This window comes from Nuphar pumila, chromosome 7, assembly GCF_984573655.1.
Source record: "Nuphar pumila chromosome 7, dmNupPumi1.hap1.1, whole genome shotgun sequence".
Classification (NCBI taxonomy): Eukaryota; Viridiplantae; Streptophyta; class Magnoliopsida; order Nymphaeales; family Nymphaeaceae; genus Nuphar; species Nuphar pumila.
In genome coordinates, this window is record NC_143255.1 from 23,116,825 (window position 1) to 23,139,350 (window position 22,526).

Consider the following 22,526-nt stretch of genomic DNA (forward strand, 5'->3'; position numbering starts at 1 on the left):
TATATATATATATATATATATATATATATATATATATTAGAAAAAAAATTATCAGACATATACATTTGAGAATTCCATTCAAGATCTGGAACCATGGCGTAAATTTAATGCAACCAGACGTGTGCAATAAGGATTCACCATACCATACCAAGCTTGATACGAATAGATGAGAGCAGGAAGAGAAGATGATGAGCAAATGAACCTACAGTTGAAAGGAAGAAGTGGTGCTAAGCTACATCACGGTGTATCATAGTCTAAGAGACAATCTATAGTAACTAGAAAGAGGTTGGACAAATTGGTTAAGACACATAAAATGGTCAAATGAGTCGGATAATGTGAATGGTTGTGTAGAAAGATTGCTTCTGCAAATTGTTTCTATGCTTATACTAGAAAGAATTTAGCCATTTGTAGAAAAAACAAGTGCTTCGAGTGTATTATTACTTTCATCTTTCTGAAAAACTGATTCTGCCTTCATGTTTATGGTGTTACAGCAGCTTTGAACGTAACATCAGTAGCACCCTGGTTAAATACACCAAAATTAAAATTCACAGAATAACATTTTGAAAGGGACAAAAATAAATAGGAAGCTTGTGCACCCAGAGTAATGTTGCAGCAACTGGAGGGGTTGTTGGAATTCAGTAACAAGTATGTGTGGATGACCACCTAATTTTGACAATGCTCAATAATAGACCACATTACTCAGTTACAGACCTCAGAGTTGGACTCCTAGTTTTCTCTCCTAATCTTTCGAGTTGGACTCCTCATTGTAACGAACTCCTCTGCTGCTGTAGGGTGAATACCAACCGTGGCATCAAAATCTGCCTTTGATAGACCCGCTTTAACAGCGATGGCAATTCCCTGAAAACCATTACTAAAATGCTTGAAAGAAATTCAGAGTGACAGAAACCAAACTCGCTGAGAACCAAATAAAGCAGAGGACCTGCAAAATCTCTGGAGAATCATCTCCACACATATGCACCCCTAGTACTTTGCTTGTCTTTGCATCAACAATGATTTTCATGAAAACCCGATCAGGAAGCCCAGAAAGAGTGGCTTTCAAAGGCCTGAAATTGGCTGTGAATACATCAATATCTCCATATTCTTCAATTGCCTGTAACAATTGACAAGTTCATGGGTACCACAATAACATCATCAGATCTTATTGAAAAGGTTGATACTTTAACTCACCTGTTGTTCAGTAAGTCCAATTGTTCCAATTGGAGGTTGAGAAAATACAGCAGATGCGACCGCTCTGTATTAAAAATTAAGGATTATATCAGAAAGCCACGAATGAAGAGACTGTTAAAATGTAAACTTATATATATATATATATAATACTTTTTTCCTTTTTCCTTTTTCTGTATTTTTTATTTTTCTGTTTTTTCTGTTTTTTCTGTTTTTTGTTTTTTGTCATCTAGTTCAATTTGAACTAGAATGACATAACTAGTCAAGTCTTAGTTAAGACTTGACTAGCAATAGAGTCGTTGGACTCTAGTCTAACGGCTCTATTTAGAGCCGTTGGACTGAGTCCAACGACTCTATTGAGTCTCTCATTCTCTCCCTCTCTCATACTGTGTATATATAGGGGTACAGCCCCTCTTGTAATGCACAGTGAATGCTTCTTAAGCATTGCCTTCTCCTTGTTCAATAAAAGAATACTTTTATTCCTTTTTTGTTTCCTTTTATACCATTCTTAAGGGTTATGCTTAAATGTCTTGTTAAGACATCATTTCGAATCTCAGTTCGTGTTTGAAAGATCATCATCTCATTTCATGGTATCAGAGCCGCGGAAGTATTAGATCTTGAAGAAAAGCTGCCTCAATTTTCGTGTCCATTTGCAAAAGTGTTCGTCACTTGAAGAGAAGTGTTTTATCACTTCGTTGGAAAGATTCCACGTCTTGTTATATTGTATCTCTTTCTTTTTCTCACTTCTCTTCTTGTTTCTCTTCTATCCCTATTCTTTCTCTCTCCTTGTAATCGATGGATGACAATGATAAAGTCACCATCATGCCTATGAAATTGAGCGATACAAACTATATAACATGGGCTTCAATCATGAAGCATCATATATGGGGAAAAGGCCTATGGGGGATTATGGATGGTTCTGATTCGGAACCTAAGCTATCTCTTAGTAAAAAAGAGGGAGATAAGGAGGTTCCTCTATCACAAGAAAAGAAAATCAAGGCTCTAGCCTCTTACGAGAAAAAATGGAAAGAGTGGAGAATATCTCATGCGAAGATAATGTCATGGCTTATCAATAGCGTTGACATTAAAAAATGCTCAAGTCTTGCCAAGTTTGATCATACCATATGTTACTTCAGAATATCAGTTAGCAGACTTCTTTACAAAGCCTCTTGTTGCTCCCCAATTTCACTTTCTCTTAGACAAACTTTCGCTCATTGTACCGTAAGTTTGAGGAGGAGTGTTAAAATGTAAACTTGTAAACATATATATATATAATAATAATATTATTATATATATAAATAATACTTTTTTCCTTTTTCTGTATTTTTTATTTTTCTATTTTTTCTGTTTTTTGTTTTTTGTCATCTAGTTCAATTTGAACTAGAATGACATAACTAGTCAAGTCTTAGTTAAGACTTGACTAGCAATAGAGTCGTTGAACTCTAGTCTAACGGCTCTATTTAGAGCCGTTGGACTAAGTCCAACGACTCTATTGAGTCTCTCATTCTATCCCTCTCTCATACTGTGTATATATAGGGGTACAGCCCCTCTTGTAATGTTCAGTGAATGCTTCTTAAGCATTGCCTTCTCCTTGTTCAATAAAAGAATATTTTTATTCCTTTTTTGTTTCCTTTTATACCCTTCTTAAGGGTTATGCTTAAATGTCTTGTTAAGACATCATTTCAAATCTCAGTTCGTGTTTGGAAGATCATCATCTCATTTCAGAGACCACCTGCATCCACATTTGAAATTAAATTCGACTAGGTTTTTTTCACCAAACCCTCGTTCAACATTTCCATCAAAAAGATTCAGTTCTAATAAGAATGGGACTCGGAGATTCAAATGAGACATGTTGAGAAATAATTTGTAAGATATACAGACTTGGGAAGATTCGATCACTTCCAGTAGACACCCATTCTTGGACCTATTGTGGTGAATTTGAAGGGTGACATGTTCATCAATTAGCTAACACATATACTTAACATCAAGTTGTGTTTGGATAAGCCTCATAAAATACATAAAGGTCCATCTTTTTATCACTTTTCAGGTTCTACTCTTTCCATCATCAGTGGAACAAGAGATCTGAAGGATTCCCAATGGAGTGTTATACCAACAAAGGTCCATTAGAGGAATCCCCATGACCACCTGTATGGGTGGTAGCAAGAATCCTCATTTGTATGTAAAACCCTTGTTGTCCATCTTCCATAAGAATAGGAAAGAACTCCTTCACCTTCAACTTATCCTCAGTCAACAGGGATTCAAGAACACAATAAAGGTATCTTATACTAATGCCAAACATTCCAATCAACAATTGTTTCCAATAATAAGTTTATCCCTTGAGATGACTCGTGAATATCCAAGTGCATGCTTGCTCGGAGAAAACTGTGATACTGAATTGCTCATATTGCAGAATGCCCTCCATGACATGGTTGGACATTTTACTAGAGAATTTTACATAAATTAGAGGCACAAAAATAAAAAAAACAAGAAAAAAATAAAGAGACTATGTATCATTCTACTCTGAAAGCACAAAGATACCATTCTTGAGATTGAAATGCATATAGAATAACACTACCTTTTCAATTATTTATCAGTCATACAATTTGTAAAGAATTAGAGATCAAATAAGGTTATGACCTTGGACAAAACTATCGTTTGTATTTCAATTTACCACTATATGGACAAGTTTGTCCAAACCTAGGTTGCATTTGCAGAATCAAACAGGTAAAAGATTTGGAACAATTAAACCCACATGGCCAAAGAAATCATGTACAATATTCTGGATAGAATGGACCATAGATGGTCAAAAGAAAATCATGTTCAAACTTCTAGTTTGATTGTTTGGCAATTGACAACCACGGTGTTTGAAATTCGTACCCAAGATCTGTTCGTTAAGATGCATGTGCATGTGCTTCTACATTTATTGAACTGAATTCAACAAACAAAGGTGTGCGTGAATGTGCAATTATCAAAGAAGAAATTGTAAAATAGTTGGTTTGACGTACTTAAATGAAGCAAATTTGGAAGTTACAAACAACTTTTAAGCAGAAGTACGCTGAAACATAACGGTAACACTTAGAAAGCAATCACTAAGGACAATCTGAATTACTATCATTGGAGAAATCTGAAGCTTAGAGTAATGGCAGAGACAGATTGTACAAGATATGTGATCAAGCACTTCAAGGTAATAAGTTATTGATGTTGCTCATCCATGTAATTACTATTCCATTAGCATAACTATTGAAGTTAGAAACGCTTTGTGACATCCACACAAAAGCATGATGAAGTACTACAGAAAAGTATCTGATACTTGGTCGACTGCTGCATTGCACAAGACTTTGGTTGTCTTTGAAAAATTCATGAAACTGGATATGGAAGAGGCCCTTGTAATGAAAGCAAGAGAAATACAAGAGAGCCACCAGGGGCATACAAATTTAAAAAAGAGAGTGCACAATCACAAGTCCACAAAAGGACAAAACACAAGTCAATCAATGGCAAATACATAAGATCACAAGAAGCACCAATGGGCATATACAAAAGAACACATAACATAAAAAATAATAGATCTTTATTGAGTTAAAAATTAAAATGCTTAGAAAAAGCATTAAAGAAAATAGGGACAAGAGGTCCCTTTTATATCCAACATAGGAGGGCCAATGGAGACCCATTATAGTTGTTGGGAACTCCCTCCCAATGGCTATAAATATAACCGTTGGAGAGCCCCAACGACTCTATGGTCTAAAAGGCCAAAAAAGCCCTAAATAACAGTACAAAGACAAAAATAAAGAAAAGTAACAAAAAGTCAAATCTGTCCCTAATGGGCGGGACCTATTGCAAGTGTACAAAATGACTAAAATACCCCTAAAGAGCATACAATAATCATATATATATTATGTCACATGGACTCTTCCATAGGGTCGCCGCACCTGCATCGATGCAATGCGGGTGCAGCACCCGGTGCGGCTACCATAGGAATCATCCGCACCGGGTGCGAACAGGGTTATAAATGTTTAGAAATGGACGTGGTCGGTCCAAGAAAAAAAACAACAAAAACGTTGTTTAAGGAGGGGGGGGGGGAGGAGTAAGGCACAAATGCGTAAACCTCCCCCCCCCCTCCCGACCCATTCCTCCCCTTCCTATAGGGGCAGCGTTCTCCTCCTCCTTTTCCGACAGTAGCGACACTAGTAAGCCTCTCTCTCCTCCTATCTTCTTTCTCCTCTTTCGCCTTTTCTCTTTCTTCTTCTTCTTCCCTCCTCCTCTTTCTCTTTTCTTCTTCCTTCTCCTCCTCCCCTCATTGTTGCAAGGGTCGAACCCAAGGTTGGGTTTGGCAGAACCTAAACCCATGCTTGGGTTCGGCAGAACCTGAACCCAAACTTGGGTTCAAAAGAACCGATCTTAAGCTTGCTGGGTTCGGCTCTGTTGAACTCAGGCTTGGGTTCAGCAGAACATGAACCCAGGGTTGTTGGGTTCTGCTCTGTTGAACCCAAGGTTCCTAGGTTCGGCTCTATTGAACCCAGCTTGTTGGGTTCAGTTCTGCTGAACCCAAGCCTGGGTTCGGCAAAACCTGAACCCAAACCTGGGTTCAGAACAATTGAACCCAAGCTTGCTGGGTTCGACTTTACTAAACCTAAGCCTGGGTTTGGCAGAACCTGAACCCGAACCTGGGTTCAACAGAACTGAAACCCGAACCCATCATCGTTTGCTTGTTTGCTTTTGTATGATATAATTTTGGTATGAAATTCTGCATTATTTGCTTCTTTTCTACTTGACATGTTTGCTTCTTTTCTGCTTGACTTGTATGATTTGTTTGATTGGTATGCAATCTACTTGACTTGACTTGTATTTCGTAGTTAATTTGATTTATTGCATAAATTTATGCATGGTGAATTGATGATATGATAATTATTTTTATTTCATTAGTAATGCTAACTTAAAACTGTTAGTATTTTCATTTTATTAGTAAGGCGGTGCACCGCTAGGTAAGGATACATCATGGTGGAATGAGGATGTCAAATTAACTATTAAGGTTAAAAGAGAGTGCTATAGAAATCTAAGTAAAAGTCGTGATAATGAGAATTTGGAGAAGTATATGATAGTAAAGAAGAAAGCTAAAAAAGTAGTTTGAAACGCGAGGGATAAGGTATATAAGGAGGTTTATGACAAGTTGGATACCAAAGAAGGCGAGAAAGATATTTATAGGCTTGCAAAGATGAGAGATAAGAAATTGAGGGATCTGGGTATGGTTAGATGTATCAAAGATGAAACGCAAAGGGTTTTAGTCAAAGATGAAGAGATTAAGGAGACATGAAAATATTATTTTGATAAGCTATTTAATGGAAGTCATGCTCAGGATCTTGGAGACCTCTCTATTCCTTTTCATGAGATGAATCGTGACTACATGCACAAGATTCAAAAGAAAGAAATTGTAGAGGCTTTGAAGAAAATGAAATCAAGAAGGGCAGTTGGCCCAGATGGTATACCTATCGAGGCTTGGAAATGCTTGGGTGAGAAAGGTTTAGAATGGTTGACAAATCTTTTTAACAAGATTTGGCGGACAAATAAGATGCCTAATGAGTGAAGGAAGAGTACTTTGGTGCATCTATATAAGAATAAGGGTGATATACAAGATTGCACAAACTATCATGGTATAAAACTCATGAGTCATACTATGAAACTTAGGGAGAGGGTGATTGAGTATAGGTTGAGGAAGGTTGTCATGATATCGGAGAATCAATTTGGTTTTATGCCTGAAAGATCAACTATGGAAGCTATACATCTTCTTAGACAACTTATCGAAAGATATAGAGAGAGGAACAAAGATTTGCATATGGTTTTTATTGATTTGAAGAAGGCATACGATAGAGTACTTAGGGATGTTCTCTGGTGGACAATGATGAAGAAAGGTGTTTCTCTCAAGTACATTAGTATAATTAAAGATATATACGAAGGACTAGTAACCAATGTCCATACTTGTGGAGGGGTGACAACCAATTTTCCTATAGCGGTTGGGTTACATCAAGGATCTGCATTAAGCCCTTTCCTATTTGCTATAGTGATGGATGAGCTTACGAGATCAATTCAAGAAAATGTGTCGTGGTGTATGTTGTTTGCTGATGATATTGTTTTGATTGATGAGTCTAGAGTTGGGGTTAATGCTGAGTTAGAATTATGGAGACAGACATTAGAAGCAAGAGGTTTTAAGTTGAGTAAGAGTAAGACAAAATATATGGAATGTCGGTTTAGTAAGCAACGAAGTAGTGATGGGAGTGTAGTGAAGCTTGGTGAGCAAGAAATACCGATGGATGACTGTTTTAAATATTTGGGATTTATCATTCAAAAGTATGGAGAAATTGATGGAGATGTAAATCATAGGATAAAGGTTGGGCTGCCAATTAGGCCCGCTTTACTATATGGTACGGAATGTTGGGCTGCCAAGAGACATCATATTCAAAAAATGAGTGTAGCTGAGATGCGTATGCTTAGATGGATGTGTGGAAATACAATAAAAGATAAGATTCGAAACGAGGAGATAAGTAAGAAGGTAGGCGTTGCATCCATTGAAAATAAGATAAGAGAGAATCGTTTACGGTGGTTTGAACATATTCGGCGAAGGCCTAATGATGCTCCAGTTAGAAGGATGGAGAAATGGAATAATATATTAGTTAAAAGAGGTCGGGGTAGGCCTAAGAAGACTTGGATGGAGATGATAGGAAAGGATATGAATGCTTTGAACCTCACCGAGGACATAGCATTGGATAGAAATGATTGGAGGAGAAGGATTCATGTGGAAGACCCAGAATGATTTTCTTTTTTGGTTCATATCACCGACCCCAATTGTTTTGGGATGAAGGCGTAGTTGTTGTTGTTGTTGTTATTAGTAATGCTAACTTAAAACTGTTAAAATATACATATATACTTTCCCCGCACTCTCGCACCCAAGTTTTTTTAAAGTGCCACATCACCGCACCCGCACCCGCACCCGCACTTATATGACATAGAACATATCTATATATCTTAACACCCCCAACAAACTCAGGGTATGTTAACCGAAAGTTTGTAAATACAAGTTTTTGAATGTATTCATTGGTAATCTTCACCAAATGCCTTCATCAGCTATCTCCATCTTCATGATATAATGTATCAACAAAAATTACTTTCTCAACTACACAATGGAAAATATCCTAAATAAATAGTTTTAAGAGAAAACGAAAAAGACTTTAACACAACGAAAGGTAAGAATACTTATAGATTATATGTATACAGTTTCAAAACAAATATATATTTTGAACAAGAACATCACAAATTAAAGTAGATCAATAATATATATATATATATATATATATGGAGAGAGGATGGTTAAGTACGCCAAACAATTTTAAAAGCAAGTATCAAAAAATAACTTTAATCAATAATTTTAAAATTTTAGAAAAATGAACAACAATTCAAGCAAGGTACAATAGTCATTAAGATAGACACAAGGAATATACTTCAAAAACAAATTTTAAGAATTCTCGTTTAGACAATCATAACAAAAAAATCAACACATTTTTCAAGAAAACATAAATACTGATCATAGTAAAATTTTGACCACTTAAGTCCAAAGACAAGTACATATTAGACATAAAATATCAAGATATAAAAAATTATGCATAAATAAAGTCCCAAAAAACTTAATTAAACATTTCAAATAAAGATATAAATCATTAATTATACTAAGCAAAATACGACAACATGCATATTAAATGCAAGAGCACAAAGGAGCTTACAACAAAAGGACTAATTAAATTCATAAAAAAAAATGCAAGATAACCAACATGAAACAAATCTAAATATACTCAATATCTATATCCAACATGCAATTAAAATACATTTAATGCACATAATAATGCATGAAAATTTTCCAATGAATAACCATTTTCCATTCAAATACGAAGAGGCAGCGGAAAAGATTAAAAAATACAGACACATTTTTAAAAATCCCACATACAACAAGTCATAACAAGAGGAATGACATTTGCAAATCTCAACAATAGTTTGCTCACGACAAGCAATCACCTCTTTGACCTCCAACTCAACATCCTCAAAATTCAAGTGTATCAGCGCAGAGGACAAGAAATCAAACACAAATAAGAATAATAACCATACCAGTGACCATGCACCAACAATACCAGCTATCTAAACTGACAATAAATATCAGCTACAACCACAAAAGGTGCTCACAACTCACCTCACAAATGGTTGTAAAACTGTAAACAATACTATCAGCTATAACGGTTGCACATAACTCACTACACACGTAGTTGTAAAACTGATAAACAAAATCTCTTATCCAAAGAAAAATCATTCAAATAAAAGGAAAGAATGGAGAAAACAAGAGAGGTAAAAATATTGTAATGAAAACAAATTGATGTTAATAAGCAAGAAGATTTGAAAACAATATTCAAATAAAGGAAAAAGCAATAAATTTTGCAATATTATGAGATTTAATCCATAGGGACAAACATGATCACAAAAAAATAGTAGTTTAGTTATCACAGGTAAAGATAGAAAACAAGCATCCAACATAATAACAACAAGGGCCAAATGAGTGATACAACACACTCACAAAACCATAGATCAAACAATCGTCAATTAGAGCCAAACTGAGTACCAACACCACACTCATAAATCGGCAATTTAAACTGACAAAACAATAAGGTGCACACAACTCACCTCAACAGACAAACATCTCTGGCTCCACAACAATGAGGTGCTCACAACTCACCTCCAAAAGGCTGAACAAAATAATGGATGCATCGAATAACAAAAGGATGGACTAAGCCAAAACAAAGAGGCAATAAGAAAACCTTGAAAATCTCTTTCCAAGGATGAAGAAAACAAGAACCGATTTGACAATAAAAGTTTTAAATCAAGTCAAATAACAAGAGTTTGAATCCTCAAATAAGTTTAGTAAGTCCATGCAATAAATGCAATCATATAACTAGATACAAGCAAATGTCCACCAAAGAATCCAAAGTGGACAAGCACAAAGGCCCACTAAGGGCACACTCACAAATGCCACTAAGGGCACACACCAAAGAAGGCACACACAATATAAAAGTAATATTTTATTGATCAACAAAGTATGCAAGAGGCATAATATTTAAATCCCCATGTGAGGCAGCAGGAAAACATGTAAGATAATGTTAACTAAAGAGCCATAAGACAAGAAATAACACAATCACAAAGCACAAATTCCACAATCCCAAGGGCCAACAAGAGAGCACACAATAATTATTTTTAATAATCTTTAAAAAGCACATTAAAATGCATCCATAAACCTCATAAGGGTTTATAAATTCCACAAGAATGAGTGCATGATTCCAATAAGGAACAAGCCATGCATGAAGAAAATATGTTCAAAAACTTATGCATGAATAAACAAAATGAGTATGTAATCTATAAGACAATCTCAAGTGCAGAAAGATCATATGTCAATAGGGAAAAATCATGTATACAAACTCAAATTTACAAAAATAACAAGATACTCATGATTACTAAGAACCAACTACACATAATCTTAATACTTCTCAAATACATAAAGTATCTAAGTTTCACATAAAAGCATGTCAAAGAAATTTCAAACACAAGTTAAGCAAGATCTCATAAGATCACGCAGGTGAATAACACACAAAACCATTATACAAAATAAAATAAAAAATATTTCAAATCATTTTAAACTATTTAACAAGATTGAAAAACAACACCAATGAGTTCAACTAAGTCCAAGATAAGGATAAAAACACAATACATTTTGAAAAAACAAGAAAACATAAAGATGTTCAAAAGAGCTCAATCATGTACTTATGATCAACCAAGAAACAAACAATGTTTAAAAAAGATTTCAAAGCTATGTCACAGGGATTCGGCTAGGAGGGTGACGCACCCGCGTCGACGCGACTCGACGCGGGTGCGGGTGCCGCACCGGGTGCGGTCAACTCGATCCTGGGTGCGTTGACCGCACCCAGGATCATTAATGTCCATTTTTTTTAAAAAAAAAAATTGCTCAAATAGGCTTCGAAATTTTTTTAAAAAAACTTTATGCTAGTCTGTCAGCTGCTGACAGACTAGCATAAAGTAAGTTTTTCACGCACAGCTGCTGACAGCAGCTGTCAGCACAGCTGCTGACAGCAGTTGTCAGCTGTGCTGTCAGCACAGCTGCAGCAGCTGTCTGTCAGCTGCAGCAGCTGCTGTCAGCTGCTGACAGCTGCAAAGTTTAAAAAAAAAACCCCGCCTATTCCCCAACCCCCTTTATGTTAAAATGTAAAACTGTACATATATGTATATATAATAATATTATATTATTATATATATATATAAATACATTTTTAATTTCTTTCTTTTCTGTATTTTTTTTCCTTTATTTTTATTTTTTGTCTTTATGTCATCTAGTTCAGTTTGAACTAGAATGACTGTTGCTAGTCAAGTCCTGTCCAGACTTGACTAGCAATAGAGTTGTTGGACTGACACAGTCCAACAGCTCTTAATAGAGCTGTTGGACTGACACATTCCAACAGCTCTAAATAGAGCTGTTGGACTGTGCCCAACAGCTCTATTGAGTCCTCTTTCAACTGTGTATATAAAGGGGTGCAGCCCCTCTTGTATTTCACTCCAATGCTTCTTAAGCAATTGGTTTTTCATATCAATAAAGAATACATTTTTATTTTTATTTTGTTTCCAGTTATACCCTTTTTAAGGGTTATGCTTTAGTGTCATTCTTGACACTTGCTCTTGTTAATCAAAGCTCGTGTTTCGAAGATCCCCATTTCATTTCATGGTATCAGAGCCGCGGAAGTACTAAATCTTGAGGAAAAGCTGCCTCGGTTTCCGTGCCCGTTTGCAAAAGTGTTCGCCACTTGAAGAGAAGTGTTTTATCACTTCATTGGAGAAGATTTCACATCTTGTTGTATTGTTTTTTTTTTTCTTTCTTTCTCATTTTCCTTCTTGTTTCTCTTCTATCCCTATTCTTTCTCTCCTTGTAATCGATGGATGACAATGATAAAGTCACCATCATGCCTATGAAACTAAGCGATACGAACTATGTAACATGGGCTTCAATCATGAAGCACCATATATGGGGAAAATGCTTATGGGGGATTGTGGATGGTTCCGATTCGGAACCTAAGCTATCTCTTACTAAAAAGGAGGGAGATAAAGACGTCCCTCTATCGGAAGAAGAGAAAATCAAGGCTATTGCCTCATACGAGAAGAAATGGAAAGAATGGAGAATATCTCATGCGAAGATAATGTCATGGCTTATCAATAGCGTTGACATTAAAAAATGCTCAAGTCTTGCCAAATTTGATCATGCCGATAAGGCATGGGAATACCTTAAGAATATGTATTCCCTTAAAGATATTTCACACGTGTGCAACCTCCAAGAAAAAGTTCGAATGATGACACAAGGAGACAAAACTATTCGTGAATATTACAATGGGTTGTCCGAACTTTGGGAAGAACTTTCCCTTTTAGAACCAAAGTGGCATTGTGCCGAAGACATCGAGCTTCGTCAGAAACAACTCGATGTTGAACATTTTTACCAGTTTATCACTGGATTAAGGCCGGAATTTGAAACCACTAAATCGGCCCTACTTCACCGGGGAAAAATTCCTTCTATTGTTGAAACTATTGAAGAGTTAACAATGGAAGAAAATCGTCTCCGAAAAGGTTCTTTAAAAATTGAAGATGATTCTGTTTTAGCCGTGTCTAGACCAGGGAATCATGTTCGATCATATAGGCCTCCTCACTTTAACCGACAAAATGGTGACTATGATAAGAAGAAAGTTATTTGTCATCACTGTCATGAACCGGGACACTACAGGCCACAATGTCCCAAACTTAAGGAGCTGAGAGAAAAAAGAGCTGCAATTGCTGGATCGGAGCCTAAAGATCAGGATGCACCAGTTTCCCTGGCCCAACTAATGGAGATCCTTCAGCCTCTCATCAAAGGTGCCTCTTCCTCATCTGAAGCTTCAACCGGCGCAGCAGCCTCATCTTTTTCTGATTTAGGTAAAATTTCTTGGCTTCTTGACTCTGGTGCATCTTTTCATATGACCCCAAATAATCAAAGTCTATCCAAATGTGTTAAAAATAAAACAAGTGTGTCAAAGGTCTTTACTGCTGATGGGACTTCTCTTGAAATAGAAGGAATAGGAGATTTTGAAAAAATTTATAAAAAAGAAAAAAATTTTATTCCAGAAATTAGACATGTTCCCAAATTAAATTTAAATCTTTTATCTGTATCTCAAATTTCTGATTATGGGTGTAATATTTCTTTTTCTTCTCATGGTTGTTGGGTACAGGATCGCCAGTCAGGCAAGCTGATTGGGGAAGGCCATAGAGAAGGAGGACTCTATTACATGGATTTTTTGGAAATGCCGAAGAAAGCTTTTTGTTATAATATTCAAAAAATAGAGTTGGAACTGTGGCATAAGAGACTTGGTCACCCACATATAGCCAAAATCCAACATTTTCCAAATCTAGGGAAATTTTGTAACTCTGAATCATTTGATTGTAAAGATTGTATTCTCGGCAAAATGAAAAGATTACCATTTCAGAACAGAACCTTTTTCTCTTCAAGACCACTTGAATTAATACACTCGGATGTTTGGGGTCCTGCACCAGTAATTTCTAAAGGAGGATTTGTTTACTATGTTATTTTTGTCGATGATTTCTCCCGACATACGTGGATGTACTTTCTCAAACATAAGTCTGAAGTATTTTCATACTTTCAAACTTTTCATAATATGGTTAAAAACAAATTTCAAAATGATATTACTATTTTTCGCACAGATTCAGGGGGAGAGTTTTTATCCACAGATTTTCAAAATTATCTTAAATTGCATGGCATCACACATCAAAGATCTTGTCCTTATACACCTCAACAAAATGGACTGGCAGAACGAAAACATCGCCATATTATAGAAACCACTAGAACTTTATTAATAGGAAATCAAGTCCCTAAAGACTTTTGGGCAGAAGCTGCCTTAACTGCCACCTATCTCATTAATAGGATGCCATCTTCTTCGTTACAAAATATCACTCCCATTGAAAAACTTATGAACATTTCTCCAGACTACTCTAGATTAAGAATATTTGGGTGCAAATGTTTCATATTTACTGACAAAAATGATAAACTTTCCCCTCGTGCGATTCCCTGTGCCTTTTTAGGATATGCTGAAAACCAGAAAGGTTATAGATGTTTTGACTTCAAAAATAATAAACTATATGTGTCTAGAAATGTTTCCTTTCTTGAAAAGGAGAGCTTCTTTGATTTTAGAAAATTAAAAGACGTCACTGAGTACTCCTTTTTGCTAGATCTAACATCAACATCTGATGAATATGACCTTGATTGTAACTTTGATGATGATCCAAGAATTATTGATCTTAATGTTGAAAATGAAGAAGTTCATAGAGATACTAGTATTCAATATTCCAGGCGACAAGAGTCTAATACTCCATGTGCACTTGAAAAATATTCTAACATTCCAACTAGACAATCATCCCGAATCTCGAGGCCTCCAGAAAAGTTTGTATCATACGAGTCTTTCTCACCCACATATAGGGCAGTTATTGCATTAATTCACTCATATGAAGAACCATCCACATATTTTCAAGCAAAAAATGATATCAAATGGATAGAAGCCATGAAAGTTGAATTAGATGCACTTGAAAAGGCTTCTACATGGAATATTCAAGATCTTCCTCCAGGGAAGAAAACTATAGGATGTCGATGGGTTTATAAAATTAAAACCAAGAGTGATGGTACTCTTGAAAGATATAAAGCCCGTTTAGTAGCCAAAGGTTATGCCCAAGAATATGGGATTGATTATGAAGAAACCTTTGCTCCGGTGGCTCGTATGACTACTGTCCGAACCTTAATTGCCTTAGCTTCTATCAAAAAATGGTCTATTTTTCAAATGGATGTCAAAAATGCTTTTTTAAATGGAAAGCTAGTTGAAGAAGTATATATGGAACCCCCTCCTGGTCTAAGTATTCCTAAGGGTAAAGTCCTTCGCTTAGAAAAAGCTCTTTATGGACTTAAACAAGCACCAAAAGCTTGGTATGATAGGTTTAGTCGTGTTATGATTGATATTGGTTTTCAATTCTGTTTAACTGACACTGCTTTGTTTATTAAGAATTCTGATGCAGGAATCATTGTGCTTTTTCTTTATGTGGATGATATGATCATCACCGGAAGCGATAAACAGGGAGTTGAAACAATCAAAACACTTCTTAAATCTCATTTTGAAATGACTGATTTGGGCTTGTTGAGATATTTTTTAGGCATTGAAGTTGCTTATTCTCCTAGAGGATATTTATTATCTCAGACTAAATTTGCTTTTGATATTGTTTTCAGGTCTGGTATTACTGATGATAAGAAAGTTGACACTCCAGAAGTTGTTAATGTTAAAATGAAGATTGATGATGGAGAACTTCTTGCAGACCCTACTCCTTACAGACAGCTTGTCGGGGCACTTTCCTATTTATCCATTACCAGACCAGATATAGCACATGTTGTTCATACAGCAAGTCAATTTCAACATGCTCCTACTTCTGTTCATATGGGAGCAGTCATGCGTATTATCAGATACATCAAGTCCTCTCTTTCACGAGGACTTTTCTTATCTTCCTCCTCTTCTCTTGATTTAATTGCATATACTGATGCTGATTGGGGAGGTGATCCCAATAACAGACACTCAACCACTGGCTTTTGTGTCTTTTTAGGGGAATCATTAATCTCGTGGAGGTGTAAAAAGCAGCAGAAGGTATCTCTCTCATCCACCGAAGCTGAATACAGAGCCATGGCAACCACGACCATGGAAGTAGTTTGGCTCCGACGACTGCTTGCTGACATGGGAGTTGAAGCAACAAAGGCTTCACAAATGTGTTGTGACAACAAAAGTGCGATCTACATTGCCAGTAACAGAACATTCCACGAACGCACCAAACACATCGAAATGGATTGTCACTACGTCAGAGAGGAATATCTACACGGGATAATTGATCTGCCATATGTCACTTCAGAATATCAGTTAGCAGACCTCTTTACAAAGCCTCTCGCTGCTCCCCGATTTCACTTTCTCTTAGACAAACTTTCGCTCATTGTACCGTAAGTTTGAGGGGGAGTGTTAAAATGTAAAACTGTACATATATGTATATATAATAATATTATATTATTATATATATATATATAAATACATTTTTAATTTCTTTCTTTTCTGTATTTTTTTTCCTTTATTTTTATTTTTTGTCTTTATGTCATCTAGTTCAGTTTGAACTAGAATGACTGTTGCTAGTCAAGTCCTGTCCAGACTTGACTAGCAATAGAGTTGTTGGACTGACACATTCCAACAGCTCTAAATAGAGCTGTTGGACTGTGCCCAACAGCTCTATTGAGTCCTCTTTCAGCTGTGTATATAAAGGGGTGCAGCCCCTCTTGTATTTCACTCCAATGCTTCTTAAGCAATTGGTTTTTCATATCAATAAAGAATACATTTTTATTTTTATTTTGTTTCCAGTTATACCCTTTTTAAGGGTTATGCTTTAGTGTCATTCTTGACACTTGCTCTTGTTAATCAAAGCTCGTGTTTCGAAGATCCCCATTTCATTTCACTTTATATATATATATATATATATTACTTATTACATTTTTGCCCCTGCCGCACCCCCGCACCCGGGTTTTTTGGAAGTGCCGAATCCCCGCACCCGCACCCGCGCCCGCACCCGCACCCATGTGACATAGTTTCAAAGGAACAACAAACACTTTTTAATAATTTTCTTTTTAAAAAAACATGAACAAATGCTTTCTTATACAAAATGCATGAGATAGGCAACAAAAGCAAAAATAAACAGATTTTAAAATACTTACCGGATAAAGATTCCCTTATCTCCACGATCAAAGAAACCCGAAATCATCATTAAAAGCCAAATACCAAGACGATCATATCCTTGCTCTGATACCATGTAATGAAAGCAAGAGAAATACAAAAGATCCACCAAAGGAATACAACGACTATAAATATAACTATTGGGGAGCCCCAATGACTCTACGGTCTAAAAGACAAAAAAGCTCCTAGATAACAGTAAAAAGACAAAAATAAAGAAAAGTAAGAAAAAAGTCAAATCTGCCCTTAATGAGCAGGACCTATTATAAGTGTACAAAATGACCAAAATAAGCCTAAAGAGCATAACTTATTACAAATCAATAATCATGATATATATCTGTATATCTTAACAGCCCTCACGCTATGAGGTTTGCAAGTACCATTGTTGCCACTATGAGTTAGATGCAGAAGTTTGTGCCTTGTTATAAAGTGGCCTTCTTCTTCAACCCACAGCCATATTTTGCAGCAATCACAAAGCTGAGTGCTGGCTTTGATGAAGTTTACATGTGCGTTTAGAGCATGTTTACTAGTACTGTGACATAAGGTCCCCTACTTAAGGACAATACATTCAGTCCATTAAGGTTTATGTCACACGGACACTCCTTTTTGCCCTTTATACCCGTGTCGACACGCGTCGACACCTGGACACGCCATTTTACCCTCTGTACATACAAGATTACAAGTTTGTATTCAATTTAGAATTTATAATTATATTTTCAGTTTAGAACTTTATATTTTCATTATATAATATATATTTTAGATATAGCATATATATTGAGATTATATTCAGTTTATTTTGAATTTATTTTGTATTTTTGTGATATTTAATATATATATATAGTCGTGTCCCCGTACCCACATTTTTTTGGAATTGTTGTGTCGTACCCACACCCACACCCACACCTGCACCCGCACCCATACCCAGGTGACATAGATTAAGGTCAGGTTTGATTCCAGACTCCATAAGCAGGACTCCAAGAAACACTGTCTCCTGCTTCTCATGAACACAAATCACCAGAATCTGGCATCTCTATTCCAAACTTTGCCCATGAATGCAAAGCCCCAGTTCCAATACCCACATCTAGTGCCTCTTTGAGGGTGTGGATGAAGAAGGGAAAAGAGATTGGGATAGAAATTATTGAGTCTTAATCCATGATGGTTCCGAGCAGTTCAATATGAGAAAATAAATATGTCCTTTTTGCTCCTAACCATCCCCATCTCTCTTCAATTGGACAAATCTACCTTATTCAACCTCGTTTATTCATTGGAATACCATCATAACCAAACCAATGGTGTGGAAGACTCAATGTGTTCCACAAAGACATCTTGTTAGAGGATTGATAACTGAAGGTGTGCTTTGGGAACCTATGGTGAGAACTTTCATTTAGAAAATTGTCGCTAGGGACCCTAGAGTTTGGGACAGAACTAGAATTTGAAAGTCATGTTCCAGAGAATTCATGTGGTCAAGGATTTTACTGAGTTCTATTAACTTCCAGGATTCCAAGAATTCCAAAGATGCAACAACCAAACAGGTACCAAAAATCTGGTTTATTAATTGTTTGTCTATGTGTTCATGCTTTTGTGAATGTGTGCGGAAAGACTGTAGAAGACTATGCATATATCAGGACCAAATGGTCCTCAATATTCAAGTCTAAAGGAAAGCAAATGATTTCCACACTTATTTAACATAATCTTATACAATCTTCCAATCGTGTATTAGTGGACCAGATTTTCCAACAAGAGAAATTCTTAATAAAGAAAATTTCTCCTGCCATGAACTTTTGAATAACTTTGGAGAGGCACTGGAGTTGCAACAAGCACTTCCTGTTTTGCATCTATGATTGAAGTATTAGAAGTGAAATTTGAGCTATCCGCTTGTTTTTAATATAAATACAATCACCAACACTAATTAGTCGTATGTGATATAAGGTCACAAATTTCTCACTATCCATTTTGTTCTTTCTTTGACATTTTACATCAATAATCTCATTTGCTAATCAAGAGAGACTTTATTGCATGAACAAGACACAGAACAACATTTGTATATGACCAAATGTTTCTTGACAAGTTCAAAGATTCACCTGTAATCTGGCTTTGTGGGTTCATTTCCAAACACAGTTTTTGCAAATGCCCCACCTTCCATCAATGCAACTGGAGTTAAATTCAACCTATTAGTGACATCACCAACAGCCCAAATGGAATCAACTGATGTCCTAGAAAATTCATCAACCTGAGACAACCATGAGATAATGAAGGAAACTGCACAAATGATTTTAAATAGCCAAGCAATGACATATCCCATTATTAAGAATAGAAGAAAATTGTGTAACCTCAATTGCACCATTGCTTGTCATTTTCACACCAACTTCCTCCAGGCCCAAGTTCTATAGTACAAAAAAAATTAATACGGCATCAGCAAATAACCACAAAATTTTAAAAAAAAAATGGATTATAAAATCTCATAAGAGAACAAGAATAAGCTATCTACCATCTTCAAACCTTTGTATTTGGTCTTCTACCAGTGGCAAACATGACATGTGAGAAACCATCGTAAGTGCCCTTGTTTGTTTTTAGTGCTAGTGAACCATCTGCCAATTTTGTAATGGCTTGTGGGGACTCCTCAGTGTGAAACTCAATTCCTCTTACAGACATCTGTTCTGCCACAAACTCCCTAATCTGTAGGAATCAAGATAAGATAAGAATGATCAACCCTGTCATTGTAACTTCAGCACTTAGTAGTCTAGGTGTCACACACGTGCAACAGACCTCCTCATCAAAACCTCTTAAAACCTTTTTCTGCCGAATGAAGACATGAACTTCACTTTTTAATCCATTGAAAATGCCTGCAAACTCCAAAGCAATGTATCCACCACCTACTATTGCAATTTTTCCTGGTTTTGATGGCAAATCCAGAGCAGCATCTGAATCAACAGCATGTTCAATTCCCAGAATATCAGGCATGGAAGGTCGTCCACCAACTGAAATAAGTATATGCTTTGCAGTGTATAATTTTCCATTTACATCAACAGTATGCAGATCTACAACCTGTGCAGTTCAACATTCAGATTTGTACAGAATGAAAGTCCAGTAAACAACTCTTAATAAAGAATTCACATAATTTTAACCTGGTCTCAGAAACTAGAAGTGACCCAACCTTTCCACGACCTTCAAAGAGTGTTACATTAGCATTTTTTAGAATATTCTTGTACACCCCTGTAAGGCGTTTCAGCTCAGCATTCTTGTTAGCTATCATAGTGCCCCAGTCATGCACAGGATCAGAGTCATACTTCCATCCATAGCCTCGACTCTCTTCAAAATCATGAGAATATTTGGAAGAATAGACAAGTAGTTTCTTGGGGACACATCCACGAAGCACACACCTGTTCAATGAGAGAGAGAGAGAGAGAGAGAGATTGTAAGCTTGAATTTCTAAAAGGCAGTGTATTGGGAGAAAAAAAGGGAATAAACTACTATAAGCCCATTCATCAATTCTATGCAATTCATTCTGCACAAAGGAAAAAGGGTCCATAAAAGTACTCAGAGAAAACATGGTTGTTTATTCTGGATAAAATGATAGACTATAACATGATATCAAGAACATAACTGAAAGGATTAAACCATGGATTTCTAAGTCCTTGCTGTCATGCCCTTCATTTACCCAAAACATTTACTGTTTCGACTTATTAATGTTTCCATGAGAATAAGACAGCAGGTGGGAAGAAAGAAAAAAGGAACCATAATACAAAAGTTCCAAGCTACGTGATCAAAGAGAGCTCTGCACATATGGGCAGTGCAACTATCAACCTCTCAAAAATGCCAGATAGTGGAGAAGACCAATTACAAGTAGTATTACTAATTGCAAGCGGCCAAGTTAGCCATACCATCATGAAAAATCAACCATATTTCTTAAAAATTTATGAGAACCGCATTCATAAAACGCTTAGAGAGCCAGCTTCATAGAGACCAAATTTTGCATTCTAAAGTTCATTGTTTTCTTCAAAAGATGCTACATCTACCCCAAGCACCAGATATAACATAACAGCAAACTACTGTTTCAATGAATGCTTTTGAAATAATCAACGTAACATAAATCATAACCACGCCATTCTATCTCTCTGAAATCCAAAAACTACATCTTCCTTTTTTCCTTCACAAATGACACCAACTCCTTTTGTATTAAAAACCCATAATAAGAAAGAATGCGCATAAACTAATTAAATTTATCAAAAAATAACTTGTGGGGAGTCCTTAAAATCAAAAGCAAACATCAGAAACAATAGGCAAAGAAGACAGAGGCGAAGAATACTCACGTTCCTCCGAGGCCCCCATCATTCTCGGAGGATATGGTGGCGAACGGGAGCTCGCAGACGGCGACGGACGCCCCATAATTGGCGGCGGCGAAGCGCGATGCCCTGACACCGCCGCTGCCGGCGCCGATCGTGAAGAGGTCGAAATCGTACTGGGTGGTGCCATTTGCAGACTCTGGCCCGTTGAGGGACTCCGCCCGGGTTACCAGAGGTAAATAGCGAAGGTGGGGAGCTCCACCGCAGGACAATCTGAGCTTGGTGGGGAGGCACCCACTGAAGGGTTTGGTGAAGCGAGCCTGAGAAGGGAGGCAGAGAGGGAGTTTGTTGCAGAGATTGAGGAGGAGGGAGGATGAAAAGGCGGGAGCTCCTCGTGATGAGCATGCCATCTCTCTCTCTCTCTCTCTGAAATCTGTGGGTGCCTTGTTCGGGAGCTTGTTGCAGAGTTTTTTATTCAAGGCTTTATATTCTGCTTTTGTTAAGTGGCGAGGGAGTCATTGGGAATGTTTGGTTGGGACAATTCATCTGGATCAAGCCCGATCAATGCAGAAAAGGACAGAATTTTCAGGGCCATAAAAGATCGGTCGGGTTGAAAAGCATGAAGTTGATGAGTTTCAAGTGAATTTTTTTTTAAATATTTTGGGAATGTGTAAAGTTGGACTCCGGTATGTTTGACGAGTTCTCCAGTAACTTAAGACTGACTTCTTCATTCCACTTAGCTATTATTTCTCTAATTCCTAAAGATGATAAAGTCACTCATATTTCTGGGTTTCGCTCTATCTCGATTATAAGTGTTGTTTGTTGGATGTTTGTTAAGGTCTTGGCAAAATAGGCTGAAATTTGTGGCTTACCAGATTTTTTTCGGACTATCAGTTCGCCTTCATCCCCAATAAAAGGGTCATCATTCGTTCCATCATAGCGTCCGAAGTGATTTATTCTTTGCATCTTAGCGATCAACCTTATTTTGTTCTTAAATTAGACTTTCATAAAGCTTTTGATTATGTTCATTGGCCCTTCCTATTTCAAATGTTGTCAAATTTCGGTATTGGTCATCGCTTTTATGATTGGGTGAGAGAATTAGTCTCGAATGCCCAGGCCATGCTATATATCA

The 22,526-nt window shown here is 36.6% G+C and overlaps 1 protein-coding gene across 2 annotated transcripts; it reads right to left on the reverse strand.

The window, feature by feature from the left end:
* Nucleotides 1-417: 417 nt before the first annotated feature.
* On the reverse strand, nt 418-21,850 carry LOC149831521 (glutathione reductase, chloroplastic-like). Of its 2 annotated transcripts, XM_090012109.1 has the most exons (10): nt 21,422-21,850; nt 20,266-20,491; nt 19,878-20,156; nt 19,611-19,787; nt 19,442-19,495; nt 19,193-19,341; nt 1,189-1,252; nt 941-1,111; nt 712-858; nt 418-519 (listed from the first exon to the last, which is right to left on the reverse strand). In XM_090012109.1, the coding sequence occupies exons 1-9, from the start codon at nt 21,802-21,804 to the stop codon at nt 727-729; spliced, it is 1,635 nt and encodes a 544-aa protein (XP_089868235.1). In that variant the 5' UTR covers nt 21,805-21,850; the 3' UTR covers nt 418-519; nt 712-726. The 2 variants fall into 2 exon arrangements, with proteins under 2 accessions (XP_089868235.1, XP_089868234.1); XM_090012108.1 differs by lacking the exon at nt 418-519 and having other exon boundaries at nt 588-858.
* Between the last annotated feature and the right edge of the window lie 676 nt (nt 21,851-22,526).